The sequence below is a fragment of the Bos javanicus genome, chromosome 21 (genome assembly GCF_032452875.1).
Source record: "Bos javanicus breed banteng chromosome 21, ARS-OSU_banteng_1.0, whole genome shotgun sequence".
Taxonomy (NCBI): Eukaryota; Metazoa; Chordata; class Mammalia; order Artiodactyla; family Bovidae; genus Bos; species Bos javanicus.
The window spans coordinates 56,155,420-56,181,732 of record NC_083888.1 but is presented as its reverse complement, the minus strand read 5'-3'; the positions used below and the strand labels follow the sequence as shown (position 1 = coordinate 56,181,732).

General features: G+C 38.1%; 1 protein-coding gene across 3 annotated transcripts in view; it reads left to right on the top strand.

Annotated features, from left to right (window-relative positions):
- The first annotated feature begins 593 nt into the window (after positions 1 to 593).
- TRIP11 (thyroid hormone receptor interactor 11) overlaps positions 594 to 26,313 on the top strand; it is a 70,060-nt gene continuing 44,340 nt past the window's right edge. The window contains exons 1-9 of one of the 3 annotated variants that reach the window (XM_061395122.1): positions 594 to 1,167; positions 5,356 to 5,414; positions 12,091 to 12,201; positions 15,385 to 15,663; positions 18,022 to 18,090; positions 19,870 to 20,035; positions 21,784 to 22,143; positions 25,571 to 25,611; positions 26,150 to 26,236. In XM_061395122.1, coding sequence (XP_061251106.1) covers positions 1,029 to 1,167; positions 5,356 to 5,414; positions 12,091 to 12,201; positions 15,385 to 15,663; positions 18,022 to 18,090; positions 19,870 to 20,035; positions 21,784 to 22,143; positions 25,571 to 25,611; positions 26,150 to 26,236 — 1,311 coding nt within the window. In that variant the 5' untranslated portion in view covers positions 594 to 1,028. Of the gene's footprint in view, positions 1,168 to 5,352; positions 5,415 to 12,090; positions 12,202 to 15,384; positions 15,664 to 18,021; positions 18,091 to 19,869; positions 20,036 to 21,783; positions 22,144 to 25,570; positions 25,612 to 26,149; positions 26,237 to 26,313 lie in introns of all 3 variants that reach the window. The other 2 variants (XM_061395121.1, XM_061395123.1) reach the window with 2 other exon arrangements.

The following is a 26,313-nucleotide window of genomic DNA, read 5'->3' as shown; positions in this document are numbered from 1 at the left end:
TCTTTTTATATTAAAGAAGGCATTGGTTTCAGCTGTGAGCTGGAAAGGCTGCAGAGAAAATTTCCTCTATGAAGGTAATCAACACAAGTATGTTTGCTGCCTGGACATTTGAATTTGCAACGCATCCTTTCTGTGTAGCTTTGGTTCCTACCGTAGTCCCCAGTACACAGCGGCCCTTGACAGGGTGTAGAATAATTGTCACAGTACACGTGTGATAAGTTATGTAAAATCCACTTCTGATCCGGTGGAGGATCCCCGCCCAGTCTCCTCGCACAGCTGCTTTCGCGAGGGTAATCAGAATTAATACACTCAGGTTTCCCCAAGAATAAGAGTCCATGGGGTTCCTAGGCTACGCCGGCTTCGGGGGGCACCCCCTGAGGGTCGCCTCTGCCTGAAACCCAGCTGCACTTGGCGAGAGCGCCGCGTCGCCGCGGGTTCCGATTGGTATTCCACCTGCTGCCAAAGCCGGCGGGCTACGTGGAAGTTGACCTTGCCCTGGGGCTGGAGGCTGCGGCCACCGCGGCCGCATGCAGTCCTCCGCGATCCCATGTTCCCCTGCGCCCAGGACACGTCCGGCGGCTCTGAAGGGCCTTTCTACGCTATCACGGCGCCTCTCTATGATCCATAGACGCGTTCCTAGTGGGTGTCATGGCGGCAGGCGTCGAGTTGGCAGGAGTTGCCCACGGAACTAGGGAAAGTCACTGAAGCAGAAGAAGAAGTGGCCTAATCTGGATGGTGGGAAGTCGTGAGAATGAGCGGAGGCCCACGGGGGTGACTGTGTCACTGGAGGCAGGCCCCTGGTAAAGTCTCAGGCCAGGCCTTTGCGTTTCTAATCAGAGCCCGGCGGTTGGGGGGAGCCCCCGAAACCGGCGTGGAGTGGGAACCATTCCCCAGTCGTGTTATCGATTCCTGAGTGTTGTGATTTGGACAGTCCTGCGGAGGCAGCGGTTCGAGGACATTTGGCAGAGTAGTCCGACGACGCTGGCTGCTTTTCTCGGAGCAGAGCGGACCTTCTCTAACCCGCAGCGATGTCGTCCTGGCTTGGGGGCCTCGGCTCCGGCTTGGGCCAGTCCCTGGGTCAGGTCGGGGGCAGCCTGGCTTCTCTCACTGGCCAGATTTCAAACTTTACGAAGGATATGCTGATGGAGGGCACGGAGGAAGTGGAAGGTAACAGCTGGGGCGATGGAGGGAGGGGTTTATTGGGACCCTGGGAGCGTCTGTTTGGTCCCCAGGTCCATCTGTCATGAGACGCAGACAGGTCTAGAGAAGCGTCACTCCGCCCTTTTTTCTTTACATTTCTCCTTTTGCCACTTAAGTGATTTTCTCTAATGAGAGACCACTAGGGTGGGGGGAAAGAGTTCTGGTGGTTCTCCTTTGAGTACCCGGGATAGCTCAGAGCAGAGTGAAACTGCCCTTACATCGCGTAGAGTTTATTTTTCTTTGGTTCATCCACACCCACCGCTTACTTTGGCCTTAACTTGGAGGCGGAACTGATTTTGATCCTCTTCCTTTATACCGACATAGTTTAAGTAATTATTTGTATTATGACACGTAGTCACTTTTTTTGGCTGGAGGGGGTTTCTTCGATTTTCGTAACTTAATAAAATATTTAGTGGCTCTTACCCTTTCTCACTTGAATATGTGTTAGTGAAACATGAGTATGGTTTTGCTATTATTGTGTATTTTTGCTAATTCTGATGGCAAATTACAGCGTCTCAGCTGAGAGTGTATTTTCATGCCTAATTGCCCAGTGCCTCCCATATTGCTCAGGAGAGCAAGGAAGGTAACCCTGTTCTTCGGTCCCTTTAGCAACCTTCACTCATTTTTGAAGTCCTCATTTTGTTTTACTAATGAATAGTGACCAGGAGTTACATGGTAATCAGTGATTAAGTTAATTGCTGTTTTGATTTCTTGATACTTCTTTCATCAAGTAGTATTCAGATCAAAAGAATTCTTTAATTTCAGTCTAGATCTGCCTCCAGAGAGGGTGGTCTTTTGGATGAGAGCAGTTCCTTTGCTAGTTTTGTTTGTTGTAAATAAATTAGCATTCTGGTTTAATTTTGTAATACTGATTTAATGGAGTATGCGTGTTTATTTGGTTGAAATAGAGAAAGATAGTTTGATTTAGAAAGATAGTATCTATATTTAGGATTTCTGTGAGGTCTATTTAGAAGGGAAGAAGATTGGGTAGCTGCTGTTAAATGGTAGCTGGTACCATTTAACTGCTTGGGGTACCCCTGGGGTGGGGGGTACATCAGGTGGGACGGGTTGAGGTGGGAGTTAAAGGGATTCTTCCTGTGTTCAGAAAATGATCATGTGACATTGAGGGCTGTCAGAAGCAGAAAAGGGCTAGCTAACCTGGGAAATGCCTAGTCTCTGCTTGTTTCCTAGATAGGGGAAAACAGTTGACTATTTCTTTGACCCTAAGCCAGAACCTGCACACTTCCCCCTCCTCCAACTTGGATGTCCTACAGGCTTAAGGTGGAATTCATTTTGTTTTTCCTACCAAATGTGCTCCCATATTCTTACTTTTAATGGTTTCACCAGCTACCCGTTCTCCTAAACTTAGAAATCTTTGTTTCATTGTTTTGCCTCTTTTTTCTCCTACTTTCAGTTGGTCACCAAATCTTGTTCATCTGGTGCCTGAAGTGTTTCTTATATTTGTCCTTTCCTTTATTATTCCTCCTTTAGTTCCCATCCCTGTAATCTATCCCACACACTATTTCTCTTTCATATCCTGTCACTTGTTTCTTCCTCCTTTATTCCATATTCTGTTGTGTTACCAGTTACTTTTCTAAAAACACATGTGCTTTAAAAATCTTGACTCTGTACTTACAGGATAAAACTCAAACGTCTTAACTGGGGGGAGCCCAAAAACCTATCCTATCTGGGTTCAACCTATCTCTTTCAGTCTTATCTCTTGTTCCCTCCCCCTTCTCTCTCAATAGCCACATAGATGTACATTCATATATACAAGCATGCTTGCACCCAGGATTTCTGTAAGGGAACTTTGTGAGGTACCTACACAGTTCCAAGCCTATGCATGGAAAGCCCTTCCTTTTTACCTCCTCCTCTACCCTCCTTGGAGAAGGCAGTGGCACCCCACTCCAGTACTCTTGCCTGGAAAATCCCGTGGACTGAGGAGCCTGGTAGGCTGCATTCCACGGGGTCGCTACGAGTCGGACACGACTGAGCGACTTCACTTTCACTTTTCACTTTCATGCATTGGAGAAGGAAATGGCAACCCACTCCAGTGTTCTTGCCTGGAGAATCCCAGGGACGGGGGAGCCTGGTGGGCTGCTGTCTATGGGGTCGCACATATTCGGACACAACTGAAGCGACTTAGCAGCAGCAGCAGCAGTCTTTATCTTGGAAAAGGAAGTAGCATCTCACTCCAGTATTCTTGTCTGGAGAATCCTCTGGACAGAGGAGCCTGGTGGGCTGCTGTCCATGGGGTCGCACGTAGTCGGACACAACTGAAGCGACTTAGCATAGCATGCTGCCCTCCTTTGCCTGGAAAACAATTTTTCCTGCACGACCCTGCTGACATATCAGGTACCTGGTGAAACCGTTCTCACTCCGTGGCAGGTTGAGTCGCCTGTGTCTAATAGGACTTTGTGGCTCTCTCTTTCTGACAGCTCTCTTTTATTTGTCCTTATATTACTAGCATGTGTGGTCCCTTCCTTGGTGCATAGTACATGCTCAGTAAAGATTTTGCTAAGTATTAAAAATCTGTTTTTATTGTTTTGTCTTTGTATTAAAATAGGACTTGCTTAACATCCAGTTTATTGATTTTATAAATCATTTAAAAATAGAGTCAGAATGCAGTTCATTTATTCATTCAACAAGTGTTTATTGAGTGTCTACCCTGTGCCAGCAACGAACAAGATAACAGTTCAGAATAGCACTATTGATACAACTTGAAAATTGTCTATAGTTACAATATCAGAAAGTTGCTATTCTACCAAGCACTATACTGATTTAGGAGCTTGGGCTTTTAAATCAGACATGGATTGAAATTCCACATCCATGGGTTACAGATTGTGGGGGTCTTCAGCAAATTATTAAATACTTAACCTTTAAAAAGCAAAGTTTTCTTATCTGTTAAAAAGAGATAATTCTACCTATCATGAAGTTGGGAGGATTAAATGAAATAATGAAGGTAACATGCCTAACCTAACACTGTGCCGAACAAATAGTAAACATTAATAAACGATGGTTGTTATTTTTGTTTTCCCTCATTGAGGAAAACTTTTTTGGTCTGCATAACATCTCCCCTTTATCTTAAAAAGGCCATATTCTGGGGAGAGGGATATGGAGGGAGGTCTTCATGACCTTGTTTTTCTTTAATCTCTCTTTGAAACAGTTGCGGCTTCTAACAGTGACCTTCCTAAACAGATTAGATTATAATTTGTTCTCTTCTGAGTAGCAATTAGACAGTCTTGTCAGAGTTTCAAGCAATTTGTATAAACAACCATACAAGCATCCCCACCTAGTGATTTTTCAAAACAAGAAGAGCAGGTTTGTCATTATTATTTATTGGATGACACTTGTATTTTCTTTTGATTTAAACTAATTCCGAGAAGTTATTTTTATAGTATTAAAGGGCTGAAAGTAATGAAAAATATTAATACTTAGAAAAGAAATCTGACTGTGGAGGTTGATTATCTGGCAGCGTCAACTGCCATTTTGGTCCTCGGGCTTTCCTTTTAAATGAAAATGTACAAAACAAGACTGAGTTCATTCTCATTTTCAATAACTTGTGTCCATGTTACTCAAAATAAGGGTTCTTTTACTGCATTTTTATTCTTTGTTTAAGAAGCCACTAATTTTTTTGGTAGTTTTGGAAGCAGAAAAAGTTAGTAAGACCTTAAACCCCAGTTGCATAAGAAGTTAGAAATATGTCATTGAGAATTCCCTGGCAGTCCAGTGCTTAGGACTTGGTGCTTTCATTGCTGAGGGCCCTAATTAAATCCTTGGTTGGGGAACTAGGAACCCACTGTGCGGCCAAAAAAAAAAAAAAATTTTTTTTTGCATCCTATTTGCATACGTTTCATCAAAAATTATACTAAGCAAACAGAGATTAATTTTCCATTACAAAATTTTAATGAACACTTCCAAAGGGTAAAGGTAGATGCTCTTGAATATAGAAAATAGGCAAAATGACTTACATGACAATAAGCATCTGTAACAGTAGAGAATAGTGATATCAGGTGATGTTTGTCTTCTGAATTTGTCCTCAGATCAGCATACCATTCTGTTTAAAGCTCAGTGAAATATATTTTCCTACAGACGCCTGTTTACTTCACGTGATGTTGACCATATATTCAGTATATGCCGTTTCTTTTGTAGCAGATTTACCTAATGCTAGGAGAAAGGAAGTTGAAGCCATTCATACAATCTTAAGATCAGAGGTAAGGAAACTTAAAGATTTAGATTTTTCTTTTTTGAAACCATGAGTTATTTACACTTTATTTCAGTCCTCTCTTTTTAATGCACTTTTTCTCTTCCCCTTTATCTTAGTTTTCTTGTCTTTTTTGAAGCTCTATCTTCCTTTGATGAAGATATAATTACATGTTGCTGCATTTTCTGTTAAATATTCCCACCTCTGCTTCTGAATAGTGGAAGAAGGAAATCTGCCAAATATAGAAACGATAGTGGCAACAATTTCAACATGTCAAGGATTTACAATGTTTTAATAGTGTGCTAAAACTGCAGTTGTACATTTAAGTGTAATGTGAAGAATGCATTTCTGTTTAATGTAGTTTTTAATTCCCTAACATTAAAAAAGGTGTGATATTTGTATGCAGAGAATGTAGAATGTGAGAATAACAAATTAATTTTACCGTTTTTTTTCATTATTAGTCAGTGCCTTGTGGTAACTAGCTCTGGTCATTGTACTTAATAGGGATGACGAAAACTTGAAAAGAGTTCAAAGGTAAGCCATGAAAAAAATGAAAGGTTCTAAAATGGCATCTATTGTAAAGTACTAAAGACATCTAACCATTGAGTTGGCCAGAAAGTTTTTTAGATGTTGTGGAAAGCCCTGAATGAACTTTTGGCCAAGACAGTGTTTAGCCTTTGGATAAGAATGGTGAGGGAGCGCATAATAGTATTTCAGCAAACGAAATTCTTAGAGGACTGTGGTAAGCATGTTTCCCCTTGCTAAGCCCATAAAAAAGAAAATGGAATTTAGATATAAGAAAGTACTTTCTGACAACAAGCATCATTGAACTCTGGTCTATATTACCAAGGGTTTCCCCAATGGCCCAGCAGGTAAAGAATCCACCTGCAGTGCAGGAGACACAGGAAATGCGGATTCGATCCCTGGGTATCCCTGATACCCAGGGAGGATATTGGATCCTCCAGTATCCCTGGGAGGAGGAAATGGCAACCACGCTAGTATTCTTGCCTGAAAAACCCCACGGACAGAGGAGCCTGGTCCGCTACAGTCCAGTAGGTCACAAAGAGTTGGACATGACTGAGCAACTGAGTGCACACACGTTAGATTACCAATGTAAGGTTGTAAATTTGAAAGTGGAAGGATCTCTCAAGAGGGACTACTGAAGTTTTCTGCCTCAATATGTGTGTGTGTGTGTGTGTGTGTGTGTGCGTGTGTGCTCAGTCATGTCCAACTCTGAACCCGTGGGCTGTAGTTCGCTAGACTCCTCTGTTCATGGAGTTTTTCAGGCAAGAATACTGGAGCAGATTGGCGTTTCCTGCTTTAGAGGATCTTCCTGACCCAGGGATTGAACCTACATCTCTTGCGTCTCCTGCATTGGCAGGCGAATTCTTTACCACTGTGCCACTTGGGAAGCCCCATTCTGCCTCAGTAGAAGATACCAGTTTGGTGGCACTTAAGAGACCTTAGCTGTAATTACCTAGTTAGTAGGTGTTTTTGTGACAGATGAACTTAATAGCTTCTTTCTTTGTAAGACCAAGATAGTCCCATCGTCTCTAAAGAAATCCTTGAGAGAGTACTCACTGTGGGCCTACCCAGAAAAATTAGATGGCAGAGACGTGTGTAGTGGCATTAATTAACCTAAATTTGCCAGTATATGTTTGGAGCGGGGGATGGGGGTAGTAAATGGGATTAACCTACTTAATGAATGACTGTTCTGTATTGAACTTAAGGAGGAAGATAGAAATATTCTGTCCCTCTGTTGATTTCAACTCTAGTCTCTCTCCTAGTATTGTCCTTGGACAGTAGCAGGTATGATTCTAGTGTTCACAAGTATTTATTTTTGGTATAACAAATCTCTAAGTGATAGACAACTTCGTTATTTGGTGTTTATTCAGAGTACTGTGAGCTATTCGAATACTAGAGGATAACAGACTATTGAATTTCTCAACAGTTTTATTTCCCAAGGTGATTTTGACTACACATGATTCCTGCCTTCTCTCAGCACATAAACACTTCATAAAGGTAACACCTTGTGTGACAGTAAAAAGAAGGTGAACATATGATTAAAACCAGTAGGAAATTACAATAGAAAATTCTGTTTATTTAGAAAGCTTCAGTATAGACAGAGGGCAGTATATTTTCTAGAGGAAATTAGATTTGTTTACAGGTGTTAATATTTGAGATTGATTAAATTAGTTAGGCTTCCTGAGTTGCAAGTAATAGCAACCAACCTAAGCTAATTTAACCATCTGTGCCAAGAAAAATAGTCTTCCCATTTACCATCTGAACCCAATGGACTCTTAGTTTTCCTGTTAAGTTATTTTATAAATAATTTACAGAGTAAGAATAAAGCGATAGTGAAAAATTTCATCAGAAATTTCAGTGAGCACTTACAACAATTTAAATTTTTATTCCCTATGTTTCTGCCTTTAAAAACATACATACATATGGTTTCCCAGGTAGCTCAGTGGTAAAGAAGCCTCCTGCCAATGCAGGAGCTTCAAGAGATGCAGGTTCACTCCCTGGGTGACGAATATCCCCTGGAGGAGGAAATGGCGAACCACTCCAGTATTCCTGCCAGGATAATCCCGTGAACAGAGAAGCCTGGTGGGCTGTAGTCCATGAGGTTGCAAAGACTCAGACACAACTCAAGTGGCTGAGCATGCATGCATATAAACTTACATATATTACCTCAAAAGAGGCAATGTTCTTTGGATGCAGATAACTGCTTCGTAACTTTTTTCATGAACTGGACTGTTTCTTGTAAATACTGACTCCAGGTTTCAGTTACATCTCTGATAGATTTAGATCTTCTAGTTCTTTTTCCTGACTTAGGTCATTTAAACCAATACTTATGAAAACTTTGATGACTTATGATTTTGTTAAAAACATGACTGCTCCATAAGTACAAAGTGCTTTAATTGTTAAATTTATAAATACCAATTAGAGTTATCAATCCACTGAGTTTTTTCATTTTTGTCATTTGTTTCCTCCTGGTCATCTGTGTATACTTGTGTCTTCAGCATTTGTCCACATAGGGACTATATCAAGTAAATGTTCATATATACATATCATAATGAAAGAATACTGTTACATGTCCATTTAACAAAATGAGATGGATGGCTCAGGTTTTTTTCACAAAATATTGTGAGATAAAATCTTATTGAATGATTAATTTCATGAGAACACCATATTTCCTTTTTGTTCTTGGAAATACATTGTTCATTCCTCAGTTCCTGAGTTTGAGAAGTTCATGTAGGATATTGTTTTTCAAAGACTTGTCTGAGATTTTGCTTCTACAGTCATTTTCACCATAACCATTAGACTCTAGAGTGCTGTTTTCTGTCTCTCAGCATTTGTGTTCTTAGTTGTCTAATTGTGGAATATTTTCCTCAGTTTTCTTCTCTGTTGAAAAGTGAGAATTCTGAATTTCCAACTATGTTCAATGAAAGTGGAAAAAAAAAAACAAAACACCCAAAACAAAAAACACTGCAAAGATAGTGTCTCCATTGCTTTTTTCCTTTTTAAAAGATGACATAGTACTTGGTTATTTCACTGTTATTTTATCATTCTACTATATGATTCCATCAGTCTCCATTTTCTTGTCTTTTTTTTTTTTTTTTAACATAGTTATAAACAATTGATGAGTAATGATTAATTCTTGTTGTTTAGTCACTAAGTCATGTCTGACTCTTTTGCAACCCCATGGACTATAGCCTACTAGGCTCCTCTGTCCATGGGATTTCGCAGGCAAGAAAACTGGAGTGGGTTGCCATTTCCTTCTCCAGATCTTTCCGATTCAGGGATTGAACTCACATCTCCTGTATTGTAGGTGGATTCTTTACACTGAGCCACCTGGGAGCCCTGATGAATTCTTAGGATGATAAAATAGCAAAATGTTTCAAGGTACAGAAAAAACAAGATCATTATGACCTCGTGATTATTCTTAGATTGATAAAAGTGCCCAGTGTACCCCTATGGTAATTACAAAATAAAATATTTTTGTTTGTTTGTTTTCTAAGTATATTTTTTTCTTTTCTTTTGGAAGCTACTAAGAAAGAATGTTATAAATATCAGTCCTTAGGACTGCTCAAAAAACGAAACTTAAAAACTAGAATTGGTTTCAGTAGATCTTGATAATATAAGAAGGGTTAAGCACAGTGGGATAGTTAAGGATAGAAATATGAATCTTATGGATTCCAAGGGCAGAAATTTTAGCCAGTCTTTTAGGAAATGGCTTCAACCAGAACTGAACCCCATCAAGAATCTTTCTCATTTTTATTCCTCTCTCTTCCTAAGTGAACAGTGCAAAGAAATAGAGGAAAACAGTAGAATGGGAAAAACTAGAGATCGCTTCAAGAAAATTAGAGATACCAAGGGAACATTTCCTGGAAAGATGGGCACAATAAAGGACAGAAACAGTATAGACCTAATGGAAGGAGAAGATATTAAGAAGAGGTGGCAAGAATACATAAAGGAACTCTACATAAAAGATCTTAATAACCCAGATAACCACGATTGTGTAATCACTCACCTAGAGCCAGACATCCTAGAGTGTGAAGTCAAATGGGCCTTAGGAAGGATCACTACAAACAGAGCTAGTGGAGATGATGGAATTCCAGCTGAGCTATTTCACATCCTAAATCAAATGCTGTTGAAGTGCTGTACTCAATATGCCAGCAAATTTGGAAAACTCAGCAGTGGCTACAGGACTGGAAAAGTCAGTTTTCATTCCAGTTCCAAAGAAAGGCAATGCCAAAGAATACTCAAACTACCGCACAATTGCACTCATTTCACTTGCTAGCAAAGTAATGCTCAAAATTCTCCAAGCCAGGCTTCAACAGTTCGTGAACCAAGAACTTCCAGATGTTCAAGCTGGATTTAGAAAAAGCAAAGGAACCAGAGATAAAATTGCCAACATCCGTTGGATCATCGAAAAACTAAAAGAGTTCCAGAAAAACATCTACTTCTGCTTTATTGACTACGCCAAAGCCTTTGACTATGTGGATCACAACAAACTGGAAAATTCTTCAAGAGATGGGAATACAAGCACTTTAACTGCCTCCTGAGAAATCTATGCAGCTCAAGAAACAACAGTCAGAACCAGACATGGAACAATAGACTGTTTCCAAATTGGGAAAGGAGTACATCAAGGCTATATGTTGTCACCCTGCTTATTTAACTTCTATGCAGAGTACATCATGCAAAAAGCTGGGTTGGATGAAGCACAAGCTGGAATCAAGATTGTCGGGAGAAATATCAATAACCTCAGATATGCAGGTGATACCACTGTTAGGGCAGAAAGCGAAGAGGAACTGAAGAGCCTCTTGATGAAAGTGAAAGAGATTGAAAAAGTTGGCTTAAAACTCAAATTTGGAAAACTAAGATCATGGCATCCGGTCCCATCACTTCATGGCAAATAGATGGGGAAACAGTGGAAACAGTGAGAGACTTAATTTTGGGGGGCTCCAAAATCACTGCAGATGGTGACTGCAGCCATAAAAGACGCTTGCTCCTTGGAAGAAAAACTATGACCAACCTAGACAGCATATTTTGCCAACAGAGGTCCATCTAGTCAAAGTTATGGTTTTTCCAGGAGTCATGTATGGATGTGAGAGCTGGACCATAAGGAAAGCTGAGCGCTGAAGAATTGATAACTTTTGAACTGTGGTGTTGGAGAAGACTCTTGAGAGTCCCTTGGACTGCAAGGAGATCCAACCAGTCCATCCTAAAGGAAATCAATCCTGAATATTCATTGGAAGCACTGATGCTAAAAGCTGAAATCCAATACTTTGGCCACCTGATGTGAATAACTGACTCATTGGAAAAGACCCTGATGCTGGGAAAGATTGAAGGCAGGAGGAGAAGGGGACGATAGAGGATGAGGTAATTGGATGGCATCACCAACTCAATGGACGTGAGTTGGAGCAAGCTCCAGGAGTTGGTGAAGGACGGGGAAGCCTGGCATGCTGCAGTCTGTGGGGTCGCAAAGACTAAGACACGACTGAGCAACTGAGTTGAACTGAACCGAAAATTTAAGTAATTTTTTCCATATTTTCCAACATCTTAAAAGATTGTGATATCTAAATTTATTGAATTATATTTAGAATATTCTCTGTACTTTTAAGTGTAGTTTTTCAAACAGTTCTAGTAGTGGTTTTCAAAATGAGTTTTTCAGAGATGCCTTGCTCAGGAGGCTGGAGTTCAGTCAGACAAGTAATGTGAGGCTTTGGCCTCCTACCTATACTTCAACCATAAGTCTTTTTATAAAGGGTTTCTTCCAAAAAATTGTACTGATGAAAAAAAAACAGAAAAACTTGTACCTTCAAGGAGAACACAAAAGTTGAAACATGTAATATAGGTCACTCATTTACCAGACATTTATTGCCTACAGTATGTTAGACACTGGGTGTACAAAGATGGGGGAAGCACTGATCAGTGACTTTCTCTTAGCAGAAAATCAAGCTGAGCAGGGTTTTTAAAAAATAATATGCCTAATCTATTAACATGCTTATTGTACGTGTAACTTTAATTGGAATTGTGTCTTAAAAACCAAGATTCTGAGACCTACTATAGTGCATCTTTTTTGTGCATAAAACAGTATGTTTTTTTATAATGTCCTGCACATAACTGTTACTAACATGTTTTAGTCTTTTTGTTGAAAACACTTTTTTCTTTGCTTCTAGAATGAGAGACTCAAAAAACTATGTGCTGATCTGGAAGAGAAGCATGAGGCATCAGAGCTTCAAATAAAGCAGCAATCCATGAATTACCGACATCAACTACAACAGAAAGAGGTAAAGGTTATAACAGATTTCATATTTACTTCACTACAATGTATTTAGGATGGTTTCTAAGAGTTATAAATCAAGCTCCATTTAGATTTGTGAAAATATCAAAAAGGTGTTGAAGTTAATTCCCAACTCAGTGTGATATCACTAATTTAACAAGGACTCTGTAAGCTTTTATATTTATATTACATAAACTAACCTTTGTGGAGTTTAATTTCTGCTTTCCAGAAGAATAAAAGTCTTTGTATAAAATATCTTCAGGCGTCTGTTGTTTATAATTTCTGATTTTATGAAACTTATTTCTCACCTATTTATCTAAATTGTTTTAAATCAGTGTGATTGCTAATAACATTTCTTTTTTAAAGAAAATGATTTTAACCAGAAATGTTAACATATGCTTATTCGTGTTTACTTGATTTTCCATGGAAAAACAGAAGATTAGGTATTTTATAGTTGACTTACCCTCTTCTATATATTTTTTCCTCTTTAGTTTGATAGAAATGGTTATTTTGGAGGTAGCTTATCTTGCCTTTGCAGTGCCAATACTATTATATAATTTAACCAATGCTACAGTGAATCCTTAAAATATAGACTGTGTACCTAGGTTTTGTACCTATGTACCTAGGTCATTGAATTCTCTTTAGTTTTAGTACATAAGTGGAATTCAGTAAATGCTTCTATAGAATTGAGCCATTGCTTGTTTAATTATTCAGATCATTGGGATATTCTTCAGTTTGTTTATTAAATGTTCATTTCTACAGTCACTTTATATTTGGGTTTTAAAAATTTAGATGCATTGATTTCTAGTTCTTTTAGTGATATACTAAGATGAATAAGTAAACCACATTAAAGATTAATATTTAAAGAACTTAAATTTCCAATGTGTTTGGAATTGATTTCATAAAATACAATAAAAACAATACAATAAAACTACAATACAATACAATAAAATACAGTATTACTACAAGATAAAATGAGTGTAAAAAGCAAATTTATAAGTTCAAGTGAAAAGTCTTTTTTTTTTTTTTAAGATTCAGCAGATATAAAATATAAAATTACTCTCAAACTGCTTTAAAAGTTTTTAAACCTTATTCTTTTAGTTTTCTATACTTGTCATGGACTGGAGCAAATGTTCATGACACTGGTCCACAGACATGCTTTGAGCAGCACTGACTTATACTCCGATAGAGCGATAGCTCCCACCTAGGGGTTTACAGCTGAATCATGAAAAATACACATTGTTAGATCTTCTTGGAGATTCTGATTTAGTGTACTGGGAAGGGACCCTGGTACTGGTATTTTTCAAAACTCCCATAGCTTATTTTGATACTTACATCCTAGTTGAGAAAACTGTGGAAAATTTTGATATTTTATTTTTTACTTGGCTATTGGTATCAGAGGGCAAATGAAAAATTCAAGTTTAGGAGTACATCTTTTTAAGTAGAGTTTGTACTTTTTACCTCTACAACTTGGTGTAACTGTCTGTTGTATGATGAGAACTTCCTTTGCATTATAGCTACATTTGAAAAGAAATGTTGATTTCATTACTTCTTACTAGAATCAAAGATAATATATACTTTAGATCTTCCGTTTTCTGAATCTGTTTGTTGCTTTCATTGTGATGTTCAGATTGCCCAAAGATGCAGATTGCTTCATATCATTTATGGGAAAATAAGATTTGTACATTTCTATAAACCTCAACTAGAAAAGGGGCTTTTATTAGATACGAAAAAGTGACGGTTTACTATGACATCTGACATATTTGTATTTGGTTTTGCTTTGTCTAATTGCTTGACATTATACCTGTAGAAATACTGTTACTCATCGGCGTCTCCTCAGGTCAGCTTTTCCTTAGTTGTGGCAGGATATCTTGACTAGCTTGAGTGTTTTATAGAAAGCTTATTTTAGTTTTCTCTAGCTCACTCACTTTCATGTTTTGTGTAATCTCTCATTTGGAATGGATATGGCATTATGCTAAGTCCTGTGTTTGTAACTTCTTTTGGGTGTTGACTTAGTATTGCCAGCCTTCAGTCACAACTCCATTTGGCGTATCACAGGTTTCATACAGTTCTCTTCCTGAGTAGAGTTAGATTTTCACTGGCCTCTTTTTGCCAAGGCTAAAACCAAGGCCTCTTTGAATACATGATTTCCTTCTGAGACTAATAGGCTAATTAATAATCTACAAGACTTACTGTGAAGATCGGATTAATAAATCAAAGCTTTCTTTCAGCTGTGAAAGCTTTAATTTATTAATCCGATCTTCACAGTACAAGTTACCTGACTTACAGTTCAGTTCAGTTGCTCAGTTGTGTCTGACTCTTTGCGACCCCATGAATCACAGCACACCAGGCTTCCCTGTCCATCACCAACTCCCGGAGTTTACTCAGACTCATGTGCATTGAGTCGGTGATGCCATCCAGCTGTCTCATCCTTTGTCGTCCCCTTCTCCTCCTGTCCCCAATCCCTCCCAGCATCAGGGTCTTTTCCAATGAGTCAATTCTTCGCATGAGGTGGCCAAAGTATTGGAGTTTCAGCTTCAGCATCAGTCCTTCCAATGAACACCCAGGACCGATCTCCTTTAGAATGGACTGTTGGATCTCCTTGCAGTCCAAGGGACTCTCAAGAGTCTTCTCCAACAGCACAGTTCAAAAGCATCAGTTCTTCAGCGGTCAGCTTTCTTCATAGTCCAACTCTCACATCCATACATGACTCACAGTGCATTAGCCCAAATCCAGCCATGCACAATCAGGTTCAAAAGATTCTTCCAACAGGTGTTCTAAGGAAACTCAACAGTGCATAGACTGCTGAGGCTTTTATTTTCTCATCTCTTGAGGCTTGATAATCACAAACAGAACCCGAAGAAATTGCCTATGCCAAACTACCTGATAATGCAGTATCTCCTAATGGTAAACTGATGTTTAACTGAGCATTTTGTTGCGTTAGTTGATGTATGAGTGGAATTCTTTTCCTCATACTAATCAAAACATTATCTCTGCTTTATGGTAATCAATCATGTTTGTTTTTGAAATAAAAGGTTACTTTGGGATGTTATAGACAACTTGGATTCAGTTGGTAGAGTACAATCATTGATAATTTTAAAATATTATAACTTTTAACATTATGAATATATTAAAGGGTCAGTATGATTATTTCACAGTGCTTTCTCTAAAATACGGATTATAAATATAGGTAGAAATCAGCCATCTTAAAGCAAGACAGATTGCGCTGCAGGATCAGTTGCTGAAGCTTCAGTCCGCTGCTCAGTCAGTGAGTTCAGGAGCTGGTGGTGTACCAGCAGCTGCTGCATCTTCGTCGTTTGGTTATGGTTTGAGTCATCATGCTTCAGGTTTCCATGACGATGACATGGATTTTGGCGACATCATTTCATCACAGCGAGAAATAAATAGATTGTCAAATGAAGTTTCAAGACTTGAGTCTGAAGTTGGCCATTGGAGGCATATTGCTCAGGTAGGTAGAATTTTCATGAGCTTCTGAAAACTGAGTAAAAATGTTCATGCTCTATATATAGACATTTTGGTATCAGAAAGAACCCTGGACTAGGAAATCAGAAAACCTGTATTCTAATTCTAATTCTGCCAGTGACTTTTTAAATTGGTTTTAGTCAGGTCATCTTTCTCTGAGCCTCAGTTTTCCTCTTCTGTACAATATTTGAAAGAAAAATTTTTTTAATTTAAAGCAAGAGAACTTTTAAGATAAAAGTTACAAGTTCATCCCTTTAAAGAGATCAAAACAAAGTTCCTGTGGTTGAACTTGCACTTTTTCCCTGGAGTCCCTGAGACTTCCCTGGTGGAACTCAGGGCTCCAGGGCACCAGATTTGAAACTGTTCGTGTAGACGGTGGTGTGAGGTTCTTGTTTGCATTGCTGTTAGTCGCTCAGTCATGTCTGACTGAGGTCAGATTGTTTGGTCGCATTGTTTGCGACCCAGTGGATATAGCCCACCAGGTTCCTCTATCCATGGGATTGCCCAGGCAGTAATACTGGAGTGGGTAGCCCTTCCCTCCTCCAGAGGATCTTCCTGAGCCAGGGATCAAACTTGGGTCTCCTCCATTGCAGGCAGATTCTTTACCATCTCAGCCACCATCAGTTATATATTAAATGAAAAAAATCTGATAATAGATTGGTATTACAAGACACAAACTATTTTGTGTTTTTTTCTCAGATATTAGAATAGATATTAAGTCCTTTCTATTTTGGATTGTAAACGTTCTTCCAAGAATCCCTTTTTTCTTGTATATCAGATTTTATGTATTATTGAGGTAGTCAGTGTACTCAAGACCTGAAATAAACTGAAATATTGCTCATACAGACTTTTATTATTGTGGAGAAAATCTCATAAATGGTCATCTATAAAATATGGCATTTTTTCCTAATAAAAAATTCAATTCACCTTAAAAAAAATAAAGTATAAGAGATTATTTTCTATCTTTTTGTGAGTGTTATCTTGTTACATAAAGGAGAAAGCCTCCCAATTAAAATGATCTCCTTGCTTCCCAAGTTGCTAGATATTCTCAGTACCCAAGATAAACCTTAGAGAGGATGATCTGTTAGTCCATCTTATTCCTAAAAGATTATAGTTCCTAAACTTTATATGTGTTAGAATAACCTGAGAAATTTGGTGATACTGTAGCTCCACTGTTACTAACCAGAGTTTCAAGGTTAGTATTTTGTAGGCTGTTTTAGGGTGATGGAAAATATAGTCAAATAAGTACTCAGGTGATACTGATGCTCTGAGGAACACATTCTAAGAAACATTGCCAAGGTAAGAGTTCGTGTGGAAAAAGATGAATTTTTTGTATATTTACTTCAGCATATCTTGAATGTCTTCTGTAAGACAGACCTGTACTGGGGTATTATGGTGAAAAAGGTAAAATTGGGTCCATTTCAGGGGGCTTAATTTTCTAGTAAGGCATAATAAAAATTAATATTTATATCATACTTTAATTTTTATGTTTCCCTATATACTAATCTAATACAGTCTTTAATAACTATGTGAGGTATTTATTACCTTTGTTTTGCAGATAAGCAAAGTAAAGGTTTAAGTAGTACACTCATTGTCACAGTGATTTAAATTGTGCTTTAAACACACATCTTTCAACTCCAAGCCCTGTATTCTTTTTAATGTATTGTGTTCCTTCTTTTGATCGGAGAGCAATTTTTGGTTCCTTAACATGCTGTGGTAAATGTTAATAAAGATAAATGAGCAATACACAGCTTTGAATGAAAAGAAAATCATCCAAAAGCCAATACATTAATATTAGCATTAGTAGTATTAATATTAGCATTAATATTGGGTAACATTTCCATTTTAGAAACTACCTTTTAGGAAGCTGCTTGATTATCATCAAATTTAAATTTTGTTGAGCAAAGAAAAACATTCTGCGGTATTTTCTTTCTTATTTTGTAAAGGTATGGCCTTCCTTAATTAGTTAACAGACTCTTGAACAGTATCGTTTATTTATTGTGTATTATTACTCACTGTCCGACTAGGTTCTTTAAAAGGTGCTTGGCAGTCTTTAGTAAGAATTTGTCTGAGAAACGCCCCCCATTTTTTCTTACTTGCGTTTTTTTTTCTGTTTTTACTGAAGTGTAGTTGGTTTACAGTATGTTAGTTTCAGGTGTACAACATAGTGATGCAGTATTTTTATAGATGGTACTCCTTTAAAGTTACTATAAAATATTGGCTGCGTTCCCTATGTAAATGCCCCTTTTTTAAAAAAAATATCTTTTATTAAAGTTAGTTTTTGATATTCTCTTTTATAAGAAAATCAGTACAGTTACTTTCTAATTCTGTTTTTCTGATCTAGACTTCTAAAGCACAAGGATCAGTTAGCTCTGATCAAAGTGATATCTGCAAACTGCAAAATATCATTAAGGTAAGGTGGATTGCTGAAACAATGGCTATTATACATCTAAAATTTGCTTATTAAAAGTATACGCCTAAATTAATAAAAGACTCATTTATAAAAGTGTTTTATAGATTATGATATTCTTTTTTTGCCATTTTTATATCTTCTCTATTCTTTATGACACTTTTAAGAGTATAAAAATATCTCTTTCCAAAGTCATTTGGTTTTGCTGCTAAGTCGCTTCAGTCGTGTCTGACTCTGTGCGACCCCCATAGACTGCAGCCCACCAGGCTCCCCTGTCCCTGGGATTCTCAAGGCAAGAACACTGGAGTGGGTTGCCGTTTCCTTCTCCAATGCACGAAAGTGAAAAGTGAAAATGAAGTCGCTCAGTTGTGTCCGACTCTTAGCGATCCCATGGATTGCAGCCTACCAGGCTCCTCCGTCCATGGGATTTTCCAGGCAAGAGTACTGGAGTGGATTGCCATTGCCTTCTCTGATTTGGTTTTGAACATTTATTTATTAGGTAGTTTATGTTTTGTAAGTCTGTTTTCTATTGTGTATCTTGTAAAACTGTTTATTAAAACAGTTCCAGGGTTACTGAAATTTCAAAGATTAAGGTTAAAGAACACTGACAGAATATAATGTTAATGTTATTTACTGTAAATAGTTATTTTCCCTTCATGGTGGAACTTTACTAGTTTGTATCAGTCATTTCCTTAAGAGAAGTTTGATTTACATATACTTGTTACAGCAATGAATTGTTTTTAATATGTAAATTATTGTCATGTATAGAATTTAATTTCTCTGTGGATGAGTTCCTCATTCAGACCTGAGTTTGAATCCTGGCTGTACTAGTTACCAGCTGTCCTGCTTTGGTCAAATTACTTAACCTTTACAAGCTTCTGATTTATCATCAGTAAAGTAGATATTATCATAATACCTCCCTTGAAGGATTGTTTTTGAAGTTTAAGTGTAAAGTTCCTTGTCAAGTACTGGCACATAAGTCTGAAAGACTAAAGAATAGCTTCACTTGTCTTCTCAGGAAATCGAGGTTAATTTACAGATTAAGATTCTTGGCTACAAGCCAAAAAAAAAAAAAACCCTGTCTCTAGCTAAGTAAAGCATAAGAGAATTTATCGGAAGAAGTCAGGAATAGCCTGTCCACAGGATTGAAGGAAAAATGGAGCATTTTAGTCTCAGGAAGGATAGAAATTGGACCAGCATGAGAAATCTAGGTAGTGGGACACAGTGGACAGGCTCTCTAGGGTGCAGCTATTATAATGCTTCTGGTCTAATCGGTTTCCTCCTTTGAAAGATGCATCTCAAGATTCAGGTTCCTAGGAGAGACAAAGTGGTATCAACTAGGGTAGTGAGACATCTTGGTTGACAGTTTAGGGGTCCCATCAAGACTGAGAGAAGGAAAGGCTGAGCAAAAAAACAGCTGTAATAAGACAACAACAGGAACAGATTGGCCAGAGGTGGACACTGATCTTGGTGGACTATGTCATTAGCAGGAGAAATTCATGGTCACAGATAGTAATGAAAAAAAGATGTTGCTTGCTTTTTGTTTCAGGTGCTTCTTGCTGGTGCTCCCTCATTAAAAGTAGAAAAACTTTTTAAGGCCCAAGAAAGGAAAGGGTGGAGTCTTTTAGAATTATCCAAATTTGAAGCCTGTGTTTAAACTTTTTTCAGCCTTAGCATGTTCAGAGAATTATTTTTAATAATATGGACTTTTTGGAAACAATGAAATAGCTTAAACTTATTTATTATAGATAAATGTGGTTAACTTCGTTCAATTTTTTTAAGGAACTTAAACAGAATCGAAGTCAGGAAATTGATAACCATCAACATGAAATGTCAGTATTGCAGAATGCACATCAGCAGAAATTGACAGAAATAACTCGTCGACATCGAGAAGAATTAAGTGACTATGAAGATCGGATTGAAGAACTGGAAAATCTATTACAACAAGGTTATTTTGTTATTTTAATGTATTAAATGACAAACCTAGCTGATATAAACTTGGTCTAAGTTCTAAAGAATGAATAAATGACTAGTTCTTCTCATCTGCTGAAAATTTGCAGTGGTACCACTATTGTTAAGATTCTACAAAAATGAAAAAGTCCTTTTGCCTTTGTGGTAAACAGTTATGAGAGATATTTCTTTGCATTGTTTGGTGTGTTTTCACTTTTTTTCAGACTCAGATACAAAGGCTTTTAGTATTTAATTTCAAATAATATTTTTCCTGGGGCTTCCCTGGTAGCTCAGCTGGTAAAGAATCTGCCTACAGTGTCAGAGACCCCAGTTTGGGTCTGGGTTGGTAAGACCTGGGTTGGTAAGTTCCCCTGGAGAAGGGATAGGCTACCTACTCCAGTATTCTTGGGCTTCCCTGGTGGCTCAGTTGGCAAAGAATCTGCCTGCAATGCTAGAGATCTGGGTTCGATCCCTGGGTTGGGAAGATCTCCTGGAGGAGGTCATGGCAACCTGCTCCAGTATTCTTACCTGGAGAATCCCCATGGACAGAGGAGCCTGGAGTCCATGGAGTTTCAAAGAGTTGGATACTACTGAGCTACTAAGCACAGCACAATATCTTTCCTCTATTTAAAAATGCTTTATTTATTATAGTAATTTAACTTTTTTTTTTAAAGGACTCTATTTTTTTAGAGCAGTTTTAAATTTATAACAAAATTGAGGAGGTACAGAGATCTTGGTTATACCCCATCCTCCCACACACGTGGCCTCCCCCACTGTCTACATTACTCATCAGAATAGTACATTTTTTACCAAGGCACGTCATAAGTCACCCACAGTCCATATTTATCTTAGGATTTACATTTGGTGGTGTACATTCTATGGATTTGGACAAATGTATATCATTGTATCATACAGAGTATTTTCACTGCTCTAAAAATCCTCTGTGCTCTGCCTGTTCATTCCCCTATCCCAACCTTACAGCTATTCTTTTTATTTTCTTCACTGTTTCCCTTTTCCAGAATTGTAATAAAGTTGGAACCATATAATAGGTAGCCTTTTCAGATGGACTTCTTTCACTTAGTAATGTACATTTAAATTTCCTCCATGTTTTTTTAAGTAATTTTTTATTGTATAGTTGATGTACTGTATTATAAATTTCAGGTGTACATTTCCTTCATGTTTTTCTGGCTTGATAGTTCATTTTTTTGGGCACTGAATAATATTCTGTTGGTTGGCTATGCCAGATTTTAATCATCCACCTACTGAACAACTGAATCGACTTAGCTTGCACGCATGAACAGTATCTTGGTGGTTTTCAAGTCTTGGCAGTTATGAGTAAAGCTACTATAAACATTGCTGTTCAGGTTTTTGTGTGGATGTAAGTTTTCAACCCCTTTGGGTGAATATGAAGGAGTATGATGGCTGGATCATATGATAAGAATATTGTATTTCTTAGTTTTGTAAGAAATCATTAAGCTCTTCCGGACTGGCTGTACCATTTTGCGTTCGCACACAAGCCGTAAATGAGAGTCCCTGTGGCTCTGCATACTTAAGCGCATATGCTGGTATTATTCTTCTGATTTTGGCCATTCTAACAGGAGTAGTATCACCTCACTGTTATTTTAACTTTTCCTTTTAAGATTTTCAAGTTCTGAAGTCCGTTGAATCTTTAGTTGTATATAGCAGGCTATTTGTCTCTTGGTACTTGACATTTGATATGTCCCTGATTTTATGTTTATGTCCTAGGTGGCCCAGGAATTGCGGGAACTGATCACTCTAAAATCCAAGAGATGCAAAAAACTATTCAAGTTCTACAGGCTGAAAAAGTAGAGTCTACAAAAAAAATTGAAGAACTTGAGAATAAAATAAAAGACTTAAGTAAAAAACTATCTTCTGCAGAAAATGACAGAGATGTTTTGAGGAGGGAACAAGAAAGACTAAATGTGGAAAACAGACAAATACTTGAAGAATGTGAAAGTTTGAAACTGGAATGTAGTAAATTACAGCCTTATTCTGAGAAGCAGAGTGACACGATGACAGAAAAGGAAAGAATTCCACAGAGTTTATCAGTAGAAGAAGTGTTCAGACTGCAGCAAGCACTGTCTGGTATAAAATGTTTGGAACTTATTGCTCATTGGCGTTTCATTTCATACTAGCTGTTTTTAGAGGCAAACACTTGAATGATCAAACACTTTATAGAAATTAAGTATTAATGGAAATAACTGTGTGGAATTTGAATAGAGTTGTTTGCTTTGGATTCAGTACTGTAATTAATAGATCACAAATAGGATATTTGTACTTAAAAGGGTTAAGAATTGGGCAGGTTTCTTGCCTTCCTCATCTTTTAAGTTTTTGCGTGGAACTCGTTGACTAGGGGGCTTCCTAGGTGGTACAGTGATAAAGAATCTGCCTGCCACTGCAGGAGATGCTAGAAATGCAGGTTGATCCCTGGGTTGGGATGTTTCCCTGGAGTAGTAAATGGCAACCCACTCCAGTATTCTTTTCTGGAAAATTCATGCAGAGGAGCCTGGTGGGCTACAGTCCTTGGGATCACAAAGAGTTGGACAGGACTGAGCGCGCGCACACTGTTGCTGTTGGAGCCCATGTAGATTTCTGAGAAATGTTTATATAGACATTTGTTGGGAGGAGGTTACTAAACACTTCCTTTAACTCATCAGGGTCCAGACCCTCCAGTTAGAGAATACAGCCTACCTTCTTCAAAAGTCTGTATTACCTTTCAAAATGATCTGTGTCTAAGCAGACCTTAGAATGCTAAGAGCCATGGGTCTTCCACCACTTACCATGTTCATGATTATATTTGGTTACATACCATTGTTCTGGATTTCCCTGGTGCACAGATGGTAAAGAATCTGCCTGGAATGCAAGAGAGTCAGGTTCAAACCCTGGATCAGGAAAACTGCCTGGAGAAAGGAATGGCAACCCACTCCCGTATTCTTGCCTGGAGAATTCCATGGACAGAGGAGCCTGCAGGCTACAGTCCATGGGGTTTCAAAGAGTCAGACGTGACTGAGTGACTAACACACACACACACACCACCCCCTCCCCACACAGTATTCTAGGTTACAAAAAGTAAATATGCATGAAATAGGCCAAACACTCGTATTTGTTTATGCCAGAAAACATAATGGGAGGTCTTCCACTGAAAAGATGCATTTTGGTTTTCACTTTCCTCGCAATATGAGCTGTCAGTTTATAAACTCATTTGTTCCTGCTCTGGTGGTTTCTAGCCCTTGTTTGCTTGCAACCCTCCCTCCCACCCCCCACCCACTGTGCCCCTTCTGTATTCCTTATTTAGTTGTTTATCATGAGCTCCTGACCTGGAGTAAATTCAAGGTTACGCTTAAAGTAGAGTGACCCTCCTCCCGTCTTCCTTTCCCTACTTTGATAGGTAGCAGTTACCATTCTCCCAAAAGAGAAAACTTGAAGTCATCACCATGCAAGCCCTGAAGGTTCTATTTACTTGACTTCTCTGCTCGGTGCTCTTTCAGGATTCTGTCCCAGAGGAGCTCTAGAGTTTCTCATAGCTGCCTCAGTCTCAGGAAGCCATGAAGCAAAGGGAAGGCTGTGTGGTGGGATTCTGGACTTCTTTTGCCTTTGACTTCAAAGTAGCTCTGTTCTTCTCAAAATAAATTTATTTTTTAATATATTGGGTGATGTATATGAGTTTTTTTGCTTTAAAAACTTAGTACTCTGTAAGTAGTCTTTCTCCTTTTTTCCATTTCCACTGCCAGTGAATAACTTCAGCGAATCACAATTTCTTTTTGCCTTTTTAACTATAGCAGTGTCTTTTGCTCAGTCTCTTGGTCACGTCCCATTCTTTGCGACCCCATGGACTGTAGCTCGCCAGACTCCCCTGTCCATGGAGTTTTTCAGGCAAGAATAATGGAGCAGGTTGCCATTTCCTACTCCAGGGGATCTTCCCCATCCAGGGATTGAACCCGCATCTCCTGTGTCTCCTGCATTGGCAGGTGGGGTGTTTATGACTGCACCACCTGGGAAGCAGTCTCAGTAGAGCAGAATCGCGTAGTGGTTAAGAACATGACTAGGTTGGAATCCAGCTCCATCACTGACTGACCTTGGGCAAGTTAATTTACATCCCTATACTTTGGTTTTTTCATCTATATGGTTGTGATAATCCTGTTGCATTCATGGTGGTGGTAGTAGGATTTTATGAGTTACTAGGTATAAAGTTCTCTAGAACAGTGTCTAGCCCATAATAAGCATTATAAACGTGTTGTCTGTTATTCCATGGTCTCCGTGATCCTTCTTCAATCAATATATTTTCTTTCTGCTCCCAGAACAATTTTTCAGAAATCCCCTGATTTGGGTATTTTGTGGCTCCCTGTGAACTTCAATGTACAGTCTGAACATCTTAGTTGGACATACGATGTCTTTCATGATCTGGTCTCTGTCTGCCTCTGCAGTTTCAACTGGTTCCATTCTAACATTCTAAATTTTAGCCATGCTGAACTTTGCTCCGTAAGCCAGCAGTGTTATGTTTGAACTCTGTTGCCTTTGCCTCTGTTGCTTTTTCTGTGTGGAGTGTCTCCATTTCTTTTCAATGACTCTTCATTGTTGTTCAGCCCCTCAGTCATTTCCAACTCTTTGTGACACCCGGTACTGCAGCACGCCAGGCTTCCCTGTCCTTCAGTATCTCCCACGTTTGCACAAACTCATGTCCATTGAGTCAGTGATGGCATCCAACCATCTCATCCTCTGTTGCCCCCTTCTCCTCCTGCCTTCAGACTTTCCCAGCATCAGGGTCTTAGCCAGTGAGTCAATTCTTCACATTAGGTGGCCAAAGTATTGGAGCTTCAGTTTCAGCATCAGTCCTTCCAATGAATAATCAGGACTGATTTCCTTTAGGACTGACTGGTTGGATCTCTTTGCAGTCCAAGGAACTCTCAAGAGTCTTCTCCAGCACCACATTTCAAAAGCATCAATTTTTCGGTGCTCAGCCTTTCTTATGGTCCAACTCTCACATCCATACATGACTTGGAAAAACCATAGCTTTTACTATACAGACCATTGTCAGCAAAGTGATGTCTCTGCTTTTTAATATGCTGTCTAGGTTTGTCACAACTTTTCTTCCAAAAAGGAAGGGTCTTTTAATATTCTGGCTGCAGTTACTGTCCACAGTGATTTTGGAGCCCAGGAAAATTCTAATCTTAGTTCTTATATTCCTGCTGCACAGGCTAATCAATTCATTGTGAAATGTAGTTGTTAATGTTTTTAATTGAGGTAGTAACTTACGACTCATCCAGAATACAATTATAATTCTTTCTTATACTATTCCTTAGAATTGTCTTTTAACATAATTTCTGACTGGTATTTATTTTATGACTTCTTTGGTACAGTCAAAACAAAAATACAAAATAACTACATTTCACTGTTGGGCTTGCTCATTATGCTTATAAATAACATTTTAATTGGATTTCATTCTGAGTTTAATATAGGATATAATTATTGTTACTTCCAAGAATTTTAATGTCAGATTCATTGTTTTTTACAGATGCTGAAAATGAAATAAAGAGACTGAGTAATTTAAACCAGGTAAACTCATTTTTAAGAGAGAAAGCTTTTGTCTCTGGTTTACCAAGAGAAAGTATTTTGATTACAATTACTTATTTTGCATTTTTTAAAAATTCATGTGAACTTATCCTTGGAACTTTCATCTTGTAATTTTATGTTTGCTGATGAGTAATAGAAACTTTTTACATCATAAATTGACATAACTTTAAAAGTTACATAATTGAAAAATGCAAGTATATCTCTAGAAGATTAATTTGACAGATGTTATGTATGTATAGACAGTGGTAGTAGATTTCCCCTGAAGAATTCAAGGAGAATTCAAAAAAATTTTTTTTAATGATTGCAAGTTATTTTGTAAATGTATTGACATTTTTTCAAATGTAATAAAAGAAATCCTCTTTAAAAATGTCTATAAAATGATTGGATTTAGATGTCCCATGTATGGTTATAATTTTTATATATTGCCGAAGAGTAGAAATGCACAGTTGTGTCACTTGCCTGCTTTTTTGTAAACTTGAAATTTCTTATTTGAAAATATATTGTTTTAACATTTTTCTAGGATAATAATCTTGCTGAAGACAATCTGAAACTTAAAATGCATGTCCAGGTTTTAGAAAAAGAGAATTCATTATTAAATCAAGAAAAGGTGGGTACAATAAAAATGGGGGCAGAATTAAAATTGTAGATCATAACCGAGGACAAGTTTTTAATCAGAATGGCGTA